At 49.1% G+C, this 16,867-nt stretch overlaps 1 protein-coding gene across 2 annotated transcripts in view; it reads left to right on the top strand.

Moving 5' to 3' along the window:
* Positions 1-16,867, top strand: part of LLGL2 (LLGL scribble cell polarity complex component 2) — a 682,570-nt gene that overhangs the window by 652,761 nt on the left and 12,942 nt on the right. For both annotated transcript variants that reach the window (XM_085616998.1, XM_085616999.1), the window contains exon 25: positions 362-423. In XM_085616998.1, coding sequence (XP_085473124.1) covers positions 362-423 — 62 coding nt within the window. The remainder of the gene's footprint in view (positions 1-361; positions 424-16,867) is intronic.

The following is a 16,867-nucleotide window of genomic DNA, read 5'->3' as shown; positions in this document are numbered from 1 at the left end:
ACCTTCACCATCTGGCCTCTAAACTCTTTCCGGACCTTCATATATTACCGCAAAGGTGGAAAAAAGACACTCTAGTGAGGGAGGTTCTGTAAGACTGTGAGCATGTGGAACCATCACTCTTAAAGTTGTGCCTCCCTTGTAGTGTTCAGTGTTTGGATATCACAGGGTACAGTACTTGTGGTGGATAGTCAAAGCCTTTTTTATTTGTGATAGTGTTTTTCTGCAGTAGATGTTTTTGTTCTGTGATTTTTTTTTTATGCTCTGTGATTGATTTTTTTTCTTATTTCATCACTGTTTAACGTGCTGCTTTATTGAGATGGCAATTACCGTTCTATGACAGAACTTCCTTTTTCTTTTGTAGGAGCTTTGGAGAACGAAACTCCAGAAGGATCTTAGCAGGGAGTCGACTCAGTAATGGAGCTGGTAGGTAAAGAAGGGGGTAGGGGATGGTGAACGTAGGCTCTTTTGTAGCAGAGAACTGAGGCTAAATGTGGAGAGTGGAATAGGAGGGGCGGAGATCGGTACGCATCTACACATAATGGGAATTTGCTATGGGTGAGGCCATAGGAGGGTGAGGAAGAATAATGAGGTGTCTCATAGGCACATCCTTTTTTCATGGAGGGGGAGCTGAGTCAGGCGTATAGCCAATACACCTTCCTTTTTGTGTGCAGGCTGAAGGGAGAGTTTGTTTGGTGAGCTATTTCACTCTTTAAAAACTGTTTTCAAAATAATAATTTTAAAGAAAAAATGACAAGCCTATTAATCTGTTTCCATGAGTCCCCAAAATCACTGAATTAGTCTTGGTGCACACTATATATTCTATATAATACACACATTTTAAAATAGATGCTCACTCAAGTGTGTATTCACCAATCATATCAGCAACTCACGACATGTTTCAGCTGTCAAGCAACCGTGCTGTATTGTAATATGTAAAAAATGTGTGTGTGCATATATATATATATATGTTAGACCTGGCACCTTGGCGTGAGTCTTCCCTCCACTTTTTGTCGCTGTGCCTCATGTGTTTTGCTGGTGTTAGCTGCTCAGAGCACTGTGCCACTGCCAACCAGTGCCACAGTGCAAGTGCTCCCTATTTAAAATGTATATGTTGGTTGGATTCCATGATTGGCTTATTTGGTTTACTGTCAGACCCCAGTAAAGTGCACCAGGAGTGCCCAGGGCTTGTAAATACAAATGCTGCTTGTGGGCTTGCAGCACTGGTAGTGCCACCCACAGAACGGCCTGGTCAAATGTATCTAAGGTCTGCCATTGCAGAACCTGCGTGCAGTCTGGTACTGTCATGCTGACTGGGTAAGTGCACACACTTGCCAGTCCCTAAACCTTCCCTTAACTTCATATCAGTCACCCCTATGGTAGGCCCAAGGGCAGGGTGCATTGTAAGCATAAGGTAGGACAAGCCCTGATGTGTGTGGCATGTCCTAATAGTGAATTACAGCCATTTTCGTTTTTCACTATTGTAAGGCTACCTGTTCTCCATAGGCCAGAATGGGCTGTTAGAATTGTTACATTCTATGATCCTAACGGACCCAGGGAACATGGTAGAAATTCGAGTTTAGTATGCCTGAACTCAGAATAATAAAATACATCTTTTAGTAAAGTTTATTTTAATAATCTGTGTTTGCAAATACCACTTTTAGAAAGTTGGCATTTGCTTGCCTGACCATTTCAGCCCGCCTCTGCTATGATGTGTATCTGCCTGTCTGGTTGTGTGAGTGACAGGGCTGGGGAAACCCAGAGGGACAGGGCTAGGTAGCCTGGTGGTGAATAGGAAGATTGGCAGTCAGATGGGTGGGAGGAGTACACCTGGGCTCTGAATAGGGTTGTGCTCTGCTAACCACAATGCTGGCTCCACCTCCTGCGGAGCGGCTGATGTCTCTGCCCTGCACCCTGAATAGAAAGGCAGAGTCATGTCAACAGAGTGCTCAAGAACTGGTTTGGACTGGGCAAAGGCCCCTCAACCCCAGAGGAACAAAGGAATTAGGGGTATAAGTATTGGGACCCTGCTCCCAAGAAATTAGATATTGCTGAAACAAGAAGAATCTCTGCCAGAGGAGAAGGAACTGGGAAAGCTGTAGGAGGAGTACTGTCCCTGACCTGGGGGATTGGCCTGCAGTGGTTGCCTTGCTGCTGAAGGAGAGGAGAAAGACTACTAAAGACTTTGCTTCAACTTGTGCTTTAAAAAGATCTCCAAGGGCTGGTAGCAGTGTTTCTAGCCACAGTCTATCTCCAGAGGAGCTGGCAGATAGAAAAGAGTGTAGGATGCATGAATTGGAGCTGGCCAAGCTCAAGTTAAGTGGGCAGTTAGAATTGGAAATGCAGAGTAGAAAGTTAGCCCTGGAAGAAAAGAAACTACAATATGAACATGAAAAGGTTTTGAGGGAGATGGAGCTGAAAGCCCAGAGTCTAGAAAAGGCTCCCCCTGGTGGCAGCACACCGTCAGTGCAGGCGGAGTCAAGGGTGTACATACCCAAGGATGTAGTAAAGGATTTTTTTTTAAATTATGACATAGGGCAGTGGTTTAAGGCCTATGAGGTAGCCATGTCTTCCCACCGGGTCCCTGAGAAATATTGGGGAGCGGGATTGTGGGGACGGTTCCTTAGTGAGGGGTGGGATACACTGCTCGATTTGCCTTCAGATGATTATACTTCCTATCCCCATATGAAGGCTGCTTTGATGTCTAGGTATGGGTTGACCCCGGAGTTGTATAGGCAAATGCTCGGGGGTTGCACCAAGATTCCAAACAGTACGTATGTTGAATATGTGACTTTTTTTTTGCAGAGCACTGGATGGTTGGGCGAAGGGTAGCAAAGATAATGATTTTCAAGGGCTTCTTGATTTAATGGCATGGGAGCACTTGTCTAGTAATTGTTTTCCTGAGCTACGCCAGCACCTGATTGATAGTAGGCTGACTAACCCTAGGAAGCTTGCTGAGGAGGCGGACAGCTGGGTCACTACCAGGGTCCACAAGGGTCAAGTGGGAGATTCCGCCAAAGGTGGGCAGGGTCCCCATCAGAAGAGTGGGGGGGACAAGGGTAAACAGAGGGAGTTCCAGAAGAGGCCTCAAAGTAATCCCCAAGGGAAAGGTTCTCAGCCTCCCCCACCACAGAAACCGACCGGGGCCCCGACAGGTACACCTGTTCAGAAGGGGCCCATTAGATGTTACAAGTGTGGTAACATGGGGCATTTTGCCTCTGATGTGAAGTGTCCATTGTTTGGTAAACCAGCACCCACTGGTGCTCCATCCCGGCAGGTGACTAGTGTAGCCCTGGGGGAGGAGATGGGTGTCCAAGGTGGGTGGGGTCCCACACAGATGTCCCTTGTCTCATTAGGAGACTGTGAAGTGGTCCCCCAAACCCAGCTGCCTGAGAACACTAAAAAATACAGGCAGTGGGTGACCATAAATGGCCATAGGGTTGAAGCTCTCAGAGACACAAGAGCCAGTGTGACGGCTGTCAAGCGCCACCTGGTGTCTCAGGAGCAGGTTGTCCCAGGAGCATTCTATCCGGTTGTTGCCGCCGACAACACCGAGAGTCACTGCCCAAGGTGGAGATGAGTGCTCACCTGGAGATGTTGGGTATGCCGGATTGGGCGTGTGTCACCACACGGTCCATGGCAGCCAGTAGAGGTGCTCAAGAGGTCCTGGAGCCTGAGAGGGAGGCCCAGGGACTGGCCTTAAAGAGAAGGAGCAGGGGGCGCGGGAAACCGGCCCCTGAAGTTCCCACGATCCAGGAGGGAGCAGACCTTGAGGGGGATGCCCTGGAACCTACAGGGGAACAGATAGCTGAACTAGGGGACCTGCCTGAGCTGACCCATTGGCAGCAGGAAGGAGGACCCTCCAGGGAAGAGTTCTGCAGGGAGCAGAAAGAATGCCCTTCTCTTGTGGGTATGCGGCAGCAGGCTGCAGACCAGGCCAACGGTGATCAGTCCGGAACACATTTCATTTACTGGGAGAACGACCTCCTGTATTCTGAGCCTAAGGTTGCTGAGCCTGGGTCAGCCCGTGTGCTGGTGGTACCCCAGCGCTTCAGAGCCTTCCTACTGGGGCTGGCTCACGATGTACCCTTAGCAGGACATTTGGGGCAGGACAAGACCTTTGAAAGGCTTGTCACCCACTTCTTTTGGCCCCAAATGCGCAGTAGTTCAGATACTCACTGCAGAACATGCCAAACTTGCCAGGCAAGTGGGAAGAGTGGAAGGAAGCAGAAGGCTCCACTCCAACCATTCCCTGTGGTCGGTACCCCATTCCAGCGAGTGGGGATTGACATTGTAGGGCCACTGGACCCCAGGACAGCGATGGGCAATAGGTTCATCCTGGTCCTGGTGGACCATGCCACCCGGTACCCGGAAGCCATCCCTCTGAGGACAGTGACGGCCCCCGTGGTGGGACGTGCGCTGATGGGAATTTTCTCCCGAGTGGGATTCCCTCTAGAGGTGGTGTCTGACCGAGGTACCAATTTCATATCTAAATATATGAAATCCCTTTGGCAAGAGTGTGGTGTAACCTACAAGTTCACCACACCTTACCACCCCCAAGGAAACGGGTTGGTTGAGAGATTCAACCGAACCCTCAAAGGCATGATAATGGGCCTGGAAGGACCCATGAGGCGTAAGTGGGACGTCCTCTTACCATGCCTTCTCTTTGCTTACAGAGAGGTGCCACAGAAGTCTTTAGGGTTCAGTCCCTTTGAGCTTCTGTACGGACACCCAGTGAGAGGACCTCTAAGTCTGGTCAAGGAAGGCAGGGAGCAATCTCCCAGGAAACCTCCCCAGAGTGTATATAGCTACATGCTGGCCTTCAGAAACCAGACTAGGCGTTTCAGGGAACTTGCTGAGGCAAACCTGGAAGCCAGCCAGGAGGACATGAAGCGGTGGTACGACCAGAAGGCCACTCTGGTAGAGCTTCAGCCTGGACAGAAGGTATGGGTCTTGGCCCCCGTGGAGCCCTGTGCGCTCCAGGATAAGTGGACCGGTCCCTTTGAGGTGGTGGAGCGCATGAGTCCGGTTACCTATTTGGTGGACCTGAAGTCTCCTAGGAACCCCTTAAGGGTCCTGCATGTCAACCGCCTCAAGCCCCACTTGGAGAGGTCCCAAGTGGGCATGCTCTTAGCGACAGATGCTGGGATGGAGGAGGAGACCGAGCCTCTTCCTGACCTCCTGTCAGTCAAGGAGCAAGATGGGTCAGTGGATGGTGTCAGCCTCTCTTCCACCCTGACCCCTGAGCAACAGAATGATTGTCGCCAGCTGCTGGGAAAATTTTCTGACCTGTTTTCCCTGGTTCCCGGTGTCACTGATTGGTGCGTCCATGATGTGGACACTGGGGATAGTACACCTGTGAGGCACAAGGCCTACAGGGTGACTGACAGGGTAAGGGCCTGCATCAAGGAGGAGGTCTCCAAGATGTTTGCCCTTGGGGTAATTGAGTCCTCAAGCAGTCCTTGGGCCAGCCCAGTGGTCTTGGTCCCAAAGGCTGCAGCGCCGGGAGCCACACCCGAACTCCGGGTTCGAGGCATATGAGCTGCAGATCACACACTGAGGATAAGATCGCCATCTGGTGTTGGGCTCGGATGATTGCAGGTTGTTGTTGTCTTCGGAAGAAGCCTTTGGTCACGAGATAGGTGACTCCTCCCCTGGACAACAGTGCGCATGGGCATCCACTCCATCGTCAGATTGTTTTTTTCCGCCATTGGGTTCGGATGAACTTTTTTCCGCTCCAGCAGAAAACTTCCAGCAATCTAAATAACTTCTCAATCTTCATTCCATTGACGTCGAAATCAACTCGGACCGGTTCCGGAAGCGGCTGATGGACAGGACACCCTTTAAAAAATGCCCCCAGTGTGGAGCGAAGTTCCCCCACAGTGACCACCACGAGGTTTGCAACCTCTGCCTGTCGCCGGAACACAACGAATCGAACTGTCCAGCTTGTGCCGCTTTCCGTTCCAAGAAGACCCTCCGGGACCGAAGAGCTCGACGCCACATCATGGCCAAACCAGCTCCAGAACCGGAGGACATCTTTGCTGAGGATGTTCCTGAAGAGGACACCGAAGATCTCGAGATCGTGTCCGAGGCCGACGATTCCGATGACCTCATCACTCCAGGGCAGCGTGTGAGTACCAACCCCCCTGCCCCTGCCCCATCCAAAAAGACACTGGTCAAGACTCCGCCAGCTGTGCCCAGTCGCGACCGAAAATCCTCTTCAGAAGCCCGGCCCTCGGGCCCGGCTCCGAAGACATCTAAGCCTGTAGGTGGCTCGGGCTCGAGCAAACCTCATGTTATTGTGCCTATCATACCTTCGGAACCGAAAACTCCACTGTCGGCACCGAAACAGGCTTCAAGACCGAAATCTCCTTCGGCACCAAAATGTTCCTCGGCACCGAAGTCTCCACCGGCACCGAAACGTTCTTCCACATCGATGCCTAAAAGTTCCTCGGCACCGAAAACTCCATCGGCGCCAAAAACTCCGTCGGCACCGAAAAATCCATCGGCACCAAAAAATCCATCGGCACCGAAAAAAGTTCATAAAGATCCGAAACGGCCACATCAATCCCAAAACCGGACATGTGACTGCAGTCCCATTCAAGAAACGGAAGCTGGACATCACACCACCTCCAGCTCCCATACGGAAGAAGGACTGTGCTACTTCACCACTTCGTCCTTCCTCTCCTGTGTTACCTCCTAATCCATCCCCCCCTCCTCCTCCTCCTTCTCCTTTACCTTTACTATCTCCTTCTCATTCACCTCCTCCACAGGATGATAATGATGATTTAGGGGGAGGGGCGGACCCTGATTTATTCAATGATCCTCTTGATCCAACCGACCCTTTTACGTTCCCAGACACAGCACCAGTAGATGACTGGTCTTATCCAATACCTGACATGCCTGACCCCCTACCTACCCTTCCAAGCCCTCCCCTCCTGATGACCATTTGGGTTTTGGCCAACTGATAAATAGGGCAGCAACATTCCATGGCGTCGCAATGCACACGGACGCCCTTGAAGAGGACTTTCTCCTCGATACTTTTGAGCAGTCACAAAAAGCTGTTCACATACTGCCCATGATTAAAGGGGTTATAAAGCATGCCACTGAAGTCTTTAAAGACCCTGTTAGAGCGAGGGTTCTCAACCCCCGCATCGAAAAAAAATACAGACCAGCCCCGCAGGACCCTGCATACATTAAAGCTCAGCTCCCTTTAGACTCCTTGGTCGTGTCAAATGCCAGGAAGCGTGTTAACTCACAGACAACTGGAGAAACGCCTCCCCCCGGACAAGGAGTCTAAGCTTTTAGAGGCCTCAGGCAAACGAGTCGCCGCACAGGTGGCGAACCACTGGCGTATTGCCAATACCCAAGCCCTGTTAGCCCGGTATGATAGGGCGCATTATGACCAACTTGAGGACCTTATGCAACATCTGCCTGAGCCCTTTAAATCCCAGGCTACTGACCTCATTCAAGAAGGCAAATTAATATCTAATGCCTCCATTAAATGCGCCTTAGATGCGGCAGACACTGCTTCTAGGGCGGTCAATACCAGCGTCTTACTCAGACGACATGCCTGGTTTCGTATTTCCGGGTTTAAACCGGAGGTTCAAACCACAATTCTAGCTCAACCTTTCAACCAAGAGCAGCTATTTGGCCCTGCAGTGGACACTGCATTAGAAAAAATGAAGAAAGATAATGAGACTGCCAAATCTATGGGAGCACTGCAGTCTCCTCAAACCCGGGGTTCCTTTCGTCGCTCCTTTCATAGAGGAGCCTCCAAAAATCTGGGAACTGAGACCACGTCCACCTTTAAAAATTCTGGACAAACATCCCCTAACGGAGGATATTTTCGAGGGGGTTATAGGGGAAACAATAACAAAGGTCGAGGGCGGGGCAACAACAACAACACCCCCACCTCCCCAGCCACTAAACAGTGACTTGCCACCACTCCCCCCAGACCATTCCACTCTGGTCGGGGGGCGGCTCCAACAATTCCTACCTGTCTGGACTTCCATCACCACAGACAGGTGGGTAAGACAAATTATCCAGTCTGGCTACTGCCTCGAACTAATACAATCCCCCCCCAAACATACCGCCCAAACAACGTCCAATGTCCTCACATCATCTCTCTCTCCTCAAACAAGAAGTTCAATCCCTGTTACAAAAACATGCGATAGAACCAGTCCCTCTTCAACATCAGGGAACAGGAGTATATTCCCTATACTTCCTCATTCCCAAAAAGGACAAAACGTTAAGGCCCATACTGGATCTCAGACTACTAAACCAGTATATACAATCAGATCATTTTCATATGACCACCCTCCAACAAGTCCTCCCACTATTACAACAGGGAGACTTCCTCGCCACATTGGACCTCAAGGACGCGTACTTTCACATCCCTATGCATCCCGCTCACAGAAAACACCTACGATTTGTAGTAGATGGGCAACACTATCAATTTACAGTTCTCCCATTCGGAGTAACAACAGCACCCAGAGTGTTCACCAAGTGCTTAGCAGTCGTGGCAGCGCACCTCAGAAGACAACAGATCCATGTCTTCCCCTATCTGGACGATTGGCTCATAAAAGCCAATACTCACCAAAAATGCGTTCTCCACACTCATCGCACTATTCAAACCCTCCACAACTTGGGATTCACTATCAACTACCCCAAATCCCATCTACAGCCCTCCCACTTACACCAGTATCTAGGAGCAACCATAGATACATCCAAAGCCATAGCTTATCCCAGCACTGCCAGGATAACCAGTATACAAAATCTCATCTCTCAATTTCAAACTCATCAATCTCTTCCAGCAAGAGTGTTCATGCAGCTCCTAGGCATGATGGCGTCATGCATCTCCATAGTCCCACACGCACGACTTCAAATGCGTCCCTTACAGGAATGTCTAGCATAACAGTGGAACCAAGCTCACGGACAACTTACCGATCTGGTGTTGGTGGACAGTCGCTCACTTCGCTCACTGAAATGGTGGAACACCATCAACCTGTCCAAAGGGCGGCCGTTCTTAGAGCCTCTTCCACAAGTTGTGCTGACTACCGACGCATCTCTCACGGGGTGGGGAGCCCACCTCCTCCAACATACCACTCAGGGCAGATGGACCAGTCAACAAAAACTGCTCCACATCAATCACCTGGAACTCCTAGCAGTGTTCCTGGCACTGAAATCCTTTCAGGTACACCTAAAGAACAAAACTGTCCTCATACGCACAGACAACATGACTACAATGTATTATATACAGAAGCAAGGAGGGACACATTCTCTCCAACTGTCCCAACTGGCACAGCAAATCTGGAGATGGGCAATTCCCCAAAACATCTACCTGTTGGCAGAACATCTCCCAGGAATCCACAACCAAGTGGCCGACCTCCTAAGTCGCCACACACAGCAGATCCACGAATGGGAATTACACCCCAAGGTTCTACTCCCATTCTTCCAAAAATGGGGACAACCAGACATAGACCTGTTCGCCACTCCCGAAAACACAAAATGCCCAACCTTCGCCGCCAGGTTTCCACACCCACAGTCGAAGGGCAATGCCCTATGGATGAACTGGTCAGGCAGATTTGCATACGCTTTTCCGCCTCTCCCACTCGTTCCATTTGTGGTACGCAAACTGAAACAACAGTCGCTAACACTAATTCTGGTAGCTCCCACTTGGGCACGTCAACCGTGGTTCACCACACTTCTGGAACTATCTTTAGTTCCACATCAAAAGCTACACCTCTCCCCGGATCTATTAACCCAGAACCATGGAGAAATCAGACACCCAGATCCTCAAACACTGAACCTAGCGATCTGGCTCCTGAAGTCTTAGAGTTCGGGTACCTCAACCTCCCTCCAGACTGTATGAATATCATAAAGGAAGCCAGACGACCTACTACTAGAGCATGTTATGCCGCAAAATGGAAACGATTTGCCATCTACTGCGCTAATAATGACATACATCCATTGGATGCTTCCATCCAAAACATCATTTGCTATCTTCTACAATTGCAAAGATGCAATCTAGCGTATTCCTCTATACGTCTACACCTAGCAGCCTTGGCAGCCTACTTGCAAAATAGGCAACACCTGTCCCTCTTTAAGGTACCAGCCATCAAAGCGTTTATGGAAGGTCTGAAAATAATTCTTCCCCCAAGATTACCACCTTCCCCAGTGTGGAATCTCAATGTTGTTCTGACAAGACTTATGGGTCCCCCATTTGAGCCTATGCACAAATGTGAATTACAGTTCCTAACATGGAAGGTAGCCTTCCTTATCGCAATCACTTCCCTACGAAGAGTAAGTGAAATACAAGCCCTAACGCTAGAGGAACCTTTCTTACAACTACACCGTAACAAAGTAGTTCTTAGGACAAATCCTAAATTTCTTCCAAAAGGGATTTCCCCTTTCCACCTTAACCAATCAGTAGAGCTACCGGTCTTTTTCCCTAACCCAGACTCCGTAGCTGAAAGGGCCCTACATACCTTAGATGTTAAAAGAGCCTTGCTTTATTACATCGACAGGACAAAACCTTTTCGAAAGACAAAACAACTTTTTGTTGCTTTCGCACCACCACATAAAGGCAATCCCATCTCCAAATCCGGTATAGCCCGGTGGATAGTTAAGTGCATCCAAATATGCTACCAAAAGGCTAAACGTACTCTTACAGTTCCCCCTAGGGCGCACTCCACGCGCAAAATAGGGGCTTCTATGGCCTTCTTAGGTAACATTCCCTTAGAAGACATTTGCAAGGCAGCCACGTGGTCTACCACGCATACCTTCACTAAACACTACTGTGTTGATGTGCAAGCCAAACAACAGGCCTCAGTGGGCCAGGCTGTCCTAAAAACTTTATTTCAAACTGCTGCAACGGATACAGGTGACCACCGCTAAGGGGAGACACTGCTATATAGTCTATCCTCAGTGTGTGATCTGCAGCTCATATGCCTCGAACGGAATATGCTACTTACCAGTATGCATCTGTTCTTGGCATGTAGAGCTGCAGAGTCACACACGCCCACCCGCCTCCCCGGGACCTGTATCTGTTCCAGCATTTGTCTTACTTAGACATCGCACATGGACATCCTTTCTTTCATTCCTATACACTCCATCTTTTCCCATCATGGCGAAAAACAATCTGACGATGGAGTGGATGCCCATGCGCACTGTTGTCCAGGGGAGGAGTCACCTATCTCGTGACCAAAGGCTTCTTCCGAAGACAACAACAACCTGCAATCATCCGAGCCCAACACCAGATGGCGATCTTATCCTCAGTGTGTGACTCTGCAGCTCTACATGCCAAGAACAGATGCATACTGGTAAGTAGCATATTCCTTCTGTGTGGACTACAGAGGACTCAATTCGGTCACCAGGACTGACGCACACCCCATCCCCAGAGCTGATGAGCTCATAGATCGGCTAGGGGCTGCCAACTACCTCAGCACGTTTGATTTAACGTCTGGGTATTGGCAGATCGCCTTGACCGATGGGGCCAAAGAGAGGTCAACATTTTCCACCCCTGATGGGCACTACCAGTTCCGGGTTATGCCCTTTGGGATGAAAAATGCCCCTGCCACCTTCCAGAGGTTGGTCAACCAGGTGTTGGTTGGGCTGGATTCGTTCAGTGCAGCATACCTGGATGACATCGCAGTGTTCAGCTCCACGTGGGAGGAACACCTCCGCCACCTCAGGGAAGTGTTGATGGCGCTGCGGAGGGCAGGCCTCACGATCAAGGCGAGTAAGTGCCAGATCGGGCAGGGTTCAGTGGTGTACTTGGGGCACCAAGTTGGGAGTGGCCAGGTGGCACCCCTTCAACCCAAGATAGAAACCATCCTGAATTGGGAGTCGCCCAAAACCCAGACGGAGGTGAGAGCCTTCCTAGGTCTCACCGGGTACTACAGGAGGTTTGTCAAGGGGTATGGCAACATTGTTGCCCCCTTGACAGCGCTGACTGTGATTTGGACTGACACCTGTCAGAAATCTTTTGAGGCCCTGAAAGCTGCTATGTGCACGGCACCCGTGCTTTTGGCTCCCAACTTCTCCAAAGAGTTTATCGTTCAGACAGACGCTTCAGAGCATGGTGTGGGGGCTGTTCTTTCACAGATTAATGAAGAGGGCCTAGATCAACCTGTAACCTTTATTAGCAGGAGGTTACTTCCACGGGAACAGAGATGGAGTGCTATTGAGCGTGAGGCATTTGCTGTGGTCTGGGCACTGAAGAAGCTAAGACCCTACCTGTTTGGGTCTCACTTCCGGGTTCAGACAGACCACAGGCCCCTCAGATGGTTGATGCATATGAGGGGTGAGAATCCAAAGCTGTTGAGGTGGTCCATTTCCCTACAGGGTATGGATTTCACGATGGAACATCGCCCTGGTACAGATCACGCCAATGCGGACGGTCTGTCCACATTTTACCGCCTTAGTGATGAGGAACTCCCTGGGGTAGGGTAGTTCTCCCCACCTTTCAGCTGGAGGGGACACGTGTTAGACCTGGCACCTTGGCGTGAGTCTCCCTTCCACTTTTTGTCGCTGTGCCTCATGTGTTTTGCTGGTGTTAGCTGCTCAGAGCACTGCACCACTGCCAACCAGTGCCACAGTGCAAGTGCTCCCTATTTAAAATGTATATGTTGGTTGGATTCCATGATTGGCTTATTTGGTTTACTGTCAGACCCCAGTAAAGTGCACCAGGAGTGCCCAGGGCTTGTAAATACAAATGCTGCTGGTGGGCAGTCACCCCTATGGTAGGCCCAAGGGCAGGGTGCATTGTAAGCATAAGGTAGGACAAGCCCTGATGTGTGTGGCATGTCCTAATAGTGAATTACAGCCATTTTCGTTTTTCACTATTGTAAGGCTACCTGTTCTCCATAGGCCAGAATGGGCTGTTAGAATTGTTACATTCTATGATCCTAACGGACCCAGGGAACATGGTAGAAATTCGAGTTTAGTATGCCTGAACTCAGAATAATAAAATACATCTTTTAGTAAAGTTTATTTTAATATTCTGTGTTTGCAAATACCACTTTTAGAAAGTTGGCATTTGCTTGCCTGACCATTTCAGCCCGCCTCTGCTATGATGTGTATCTGCCTGTCTGGTTGTGTGAGTGACAGGGCTGGGGAAACCCAGAGGGGCAGGGCTAGGTAGCCTGGTGGTGAATACGAAGATTGGCAGTCAGATGGGTGGGAGGAGTACACCTGGGCTCTGAATAGGGTTGTGCTCTGCTAACCACAATGCTGGCTCCACCTCCTGCGGAGCGGCTGATGTCTCTGCCCTGCACCCTGAATAGAAAGGCATGTCAACAGAGTGCTCAAGAACTAGTTTGGACTGGGCAAAGGCCCCTCAACCCCAGAGGAACAAAGGAATTAGGGGTATAAGTATTGGGACCCTGCTCCCAATAAATTAGATCTTGCTGAAACAAGAAGAACCTCTGCCAGAGGAGAAGGAACTGGGAAAGCTGTAGGAGGAGTACTGTCCCTGACCTGGGGGATTGGCCTGCAGTGGTTGTCTTGCTGCTGAAGGAGAGGAGAAAGACTACTAAAGACTTTGCTTCAACTTGTGCTTTAAAAAGATCTCCAAGGGCTTGAACTGAGCTTGCCCCCTGAACGAAGTCCCAGGACCAGTGGACTTCACCCCCAGCTCCCCAGAGTCTTTTGGAAGTGCCTGCTGCTGTTGTTGGGCCTTCTGAGGGACTGCGCGTCGCAAGGAGCTGGAAGCGCGACGCAAGGAAGAGAAGCGTGCCGCCGTCGGAGCCGCTGTCGTCTCATCTCGCAGAGAGTGTCGCCACTGCAGCATCCCATCGAGCGGAAGCATCTCGCATCATTACGGAAGTGTCTCGCAACGCCGAAGAAGCGTGTCGCCATCGCAGCCATCGTAGCTGTCGCATTGCACCGCATCGAGAGAAGAGTCTCGCATCGAGGAGGAAGCGTGTCGCCATCGCAGCCATTGTAGTTGTCGCATTGCACCGCAACCAGAAAAGCGCCTCGCATCCACGGAGAAGCGTGCCGCCGTCGGAGCCGCTGTCGTCGCATCTCGCCGAAGGGGTGTCGCCGGTGCAACATCGCATCGAGCGGAAGCGTCTCGCAACGTCGGAGAAGAGTGCCGCTGCCAAGGCCGCTGTCGTCGTATCTCGTCAAGGGTGACGCCGCTGTAGCTGACTCATCGAGTCGAGTCTTCTCGCAACATCGGAGAAGCGTAACGCATCTCGAAGATCCTGTCTTTATTTCTTTTGCACCAAGAACTTCAACTCATCTGCATCGCTGCAACACTTTCGTTGCCCTGCGTGTCGCATCTAAGGTACATTGACTTAAAGTGTCGCATTTAAGAACTTAAGAGAAACTAAGCAATCTTCTACCAACTAAGCAACCGTATTGTGTATTTTTAATTGTTTAATGGTCTTGTGATAATCCTATATAAAGAATCCTTATTTTTAATATAAATACCTGTATGGTGTCCATTTGTAGTGTTGTCACTTGGTTACTGTATGTGTTCACAGATGCTTAACCTATAACGCTCTGAGATAAGCCCTGTCTGCTCGCGCCAAGCTACCTAGAGGGTGAGCAGGGGTTGTTTTAGTAGTGTAACCCCTTACCCTGACTAGAGGAAAGGTTCCCTGCTTGTCACAAGTACCTACCTGTGCCAACCAGAGAACCCGGATTCTAACAATATATATCTATATATATATATAGAGAGAGAGAGAGAGAGATATTTTGCACTCACTGGAAAAAACAAAGGGTAAAGTGACGTTATAGTTAAGTGAAGAGGTGGGTGCGGAGCCAACTATTTAAGGAAGGTGGGACAAAAGGGGGAAAAAAGACTCGCTATAATTCAATAGCAAACTGCAGGGAGAAACATGAACTCCGTCAATTGTGTCCATTCATTCTTGGGGCATGGCAGTGGCGCCGTTTTGTTAGGCTGTATGAGCCACGCACTTCAGGTCACTATTGGAATAGAGCTGAGCTATCTGCCTGGAGACCTGACTTTTTTTGTTTTAACTCATGGTATTAGTTTTTAGGTATATACTACAAGAACAATAATAGGAAAAAACTTTGCTGCAATGAACCCAAACCCCACATTGCCCAGCAGGAAAGTTAACAAGAGTGTAGCAGGAGAGCTAGATCTCCGATGGCAGACATTCTGAGTATGCCCCCCAATCGCCCCATATTTTTCGGTGATTTTCTGGACATCCTCTAGACTTATACACAAATCTCTGTGCTGCAGTGGCATAGTCCATTCCCCAGGTCCATTCAAGAAATGGCGGGGCGATTCTTGAGCACCAGTGTTAAGCGATATCCCTTTTTGCGATCATGATGCCCAGTCCAACCAAAAGTGATTTGTCGAGCATCCCTCCTCCACCCACCCACCAACATCTATCAAGCCTAATAGAACTAGCTTCAGATCTGGCGTCCTGTCCTGCTGACAATCTGGGAAAAGGTGTTGCCAATTCACTTCCAGTATTCTTGGTTGATCAAACATTCCTAGATCATGTGAAAAAAGGTACCCGCTGGGTGTCAGCATCGCTAACACCGCTGTGGTAAGTCACCCCTCATCCTGGTCAGCCGTGAGGGACTGTAGTATACACAGTGTAAGTATTTCAACTGGATGATGCGCAGCTTCACAAAAATTTCCAATGTCCTAGGGGCCATTCTGGCCTCTACCCAGTCATTCTCGTCCAAGGGGCTCACATCTCCCTCCCATGTTTCCCTCAGTTTGGTCATGGGATCTGAGGTGTGATTGACTAATGAGCAATAGAGCCACAAAATTCCCTTCATGACTAGTGAGTGTGCTTTCAGGGTGTTATATTGGGGAAGGGGATTTAAGGAGTCGAGGCAGGCTTCATGCTGGAGACATGCCGGACCTCATCTTTCCTTTCAGGCAAGTAGGGAAAAAGGAGATGGATGAGAAGGGAGATCTGACTGAAGACCTGCCTGCCCTCTCCTTTCCTTTCAGGTTCCTGAAGACAGTATGTACTCTAGGACCCTGCCCCACTAGTGCAATTCTTGGAGACAAGAACAGTAAAGAAATTTTCATTGATGAGAAGAAACGTTTCCATTTTGTCTTAAAAGGAGTATTACTAAAGGCAAATGTCTATGCTAATAAGTAGAGATTGTCACCAACTGGGGGAAAACTTTGACTTTATGTATGTTTACTCTCTACAAAGAAATTTTTATTGCATGTTGAGTACTCTGTATTAGGATCATCGATTTGTTTATTGATCTCAGTTTCAACTGTATGACGGCCATCACTTAATAGGGAACTTCCAGGAGATTTTGGTGTGCAGTCTAAATAGTGTAGTGGCACTACTTTGTGGGTTAGTTGATCCTGTTACTTGAGTTCTTCAGTGACTACAGCTTTTATATTGGGTTTACTGGTTGCTATTGTAGGCCTTCTTTCCTCATTTACTCACATAAGTAAATTCTGTTTACACGTTCGATAGTTGCAGTAAAGTCTAAAGGGGCATCCTCTTTTTTATCAAGAACTTGTAAACCAGCGTTCGCAGGACAAAGACTTGGTCATTTTTGAGAATCCAACTCGGAAACCCCTTTGCACTGGGGGTAAACTGGTATTGTCGTCCAGCAAATTTTAAAGATTTACCATTACTTTTATTGTGAAAAGTTTCTCAGAATCTGTCAGGCTGATGAGCCAGTAGTTTTTAGGATCATTTCTCCTTTCTTGCATATATCAATTATAATACCATTTGTCCCAGAGTCACAATGTGTCAGTGTTTTGCTGTAAGTTGAAAGATTGACATAAGAATAGAAACCCACTAGTCTTTGTTCCTAATAATTCCTCTAACTGCAGATTCCTCACATTTTGTATATTCCCAGATGAGACACTGTATCAGGAGATTGCTCCCCGCGTTGACTTGAT

Source organism: Triturus cristatus, chromosome 7, assembly GCF_964204655.1.
Source record: "Triturus cristatus chromosome 7, aTriCri1.1, whole genome shotgun sequence".
Taxonomy (NCBI): Eukaryota; Metazoa; Chordata; class Amphibia; order Caudata; family Salamandridae; genus Triturus; species Triturus cristatus.
The sequence above is the reverse complement of the archived record's forward strand: the minus strand, read 5'-3'. Positions and strand labels throughout refer to the sequence as shown.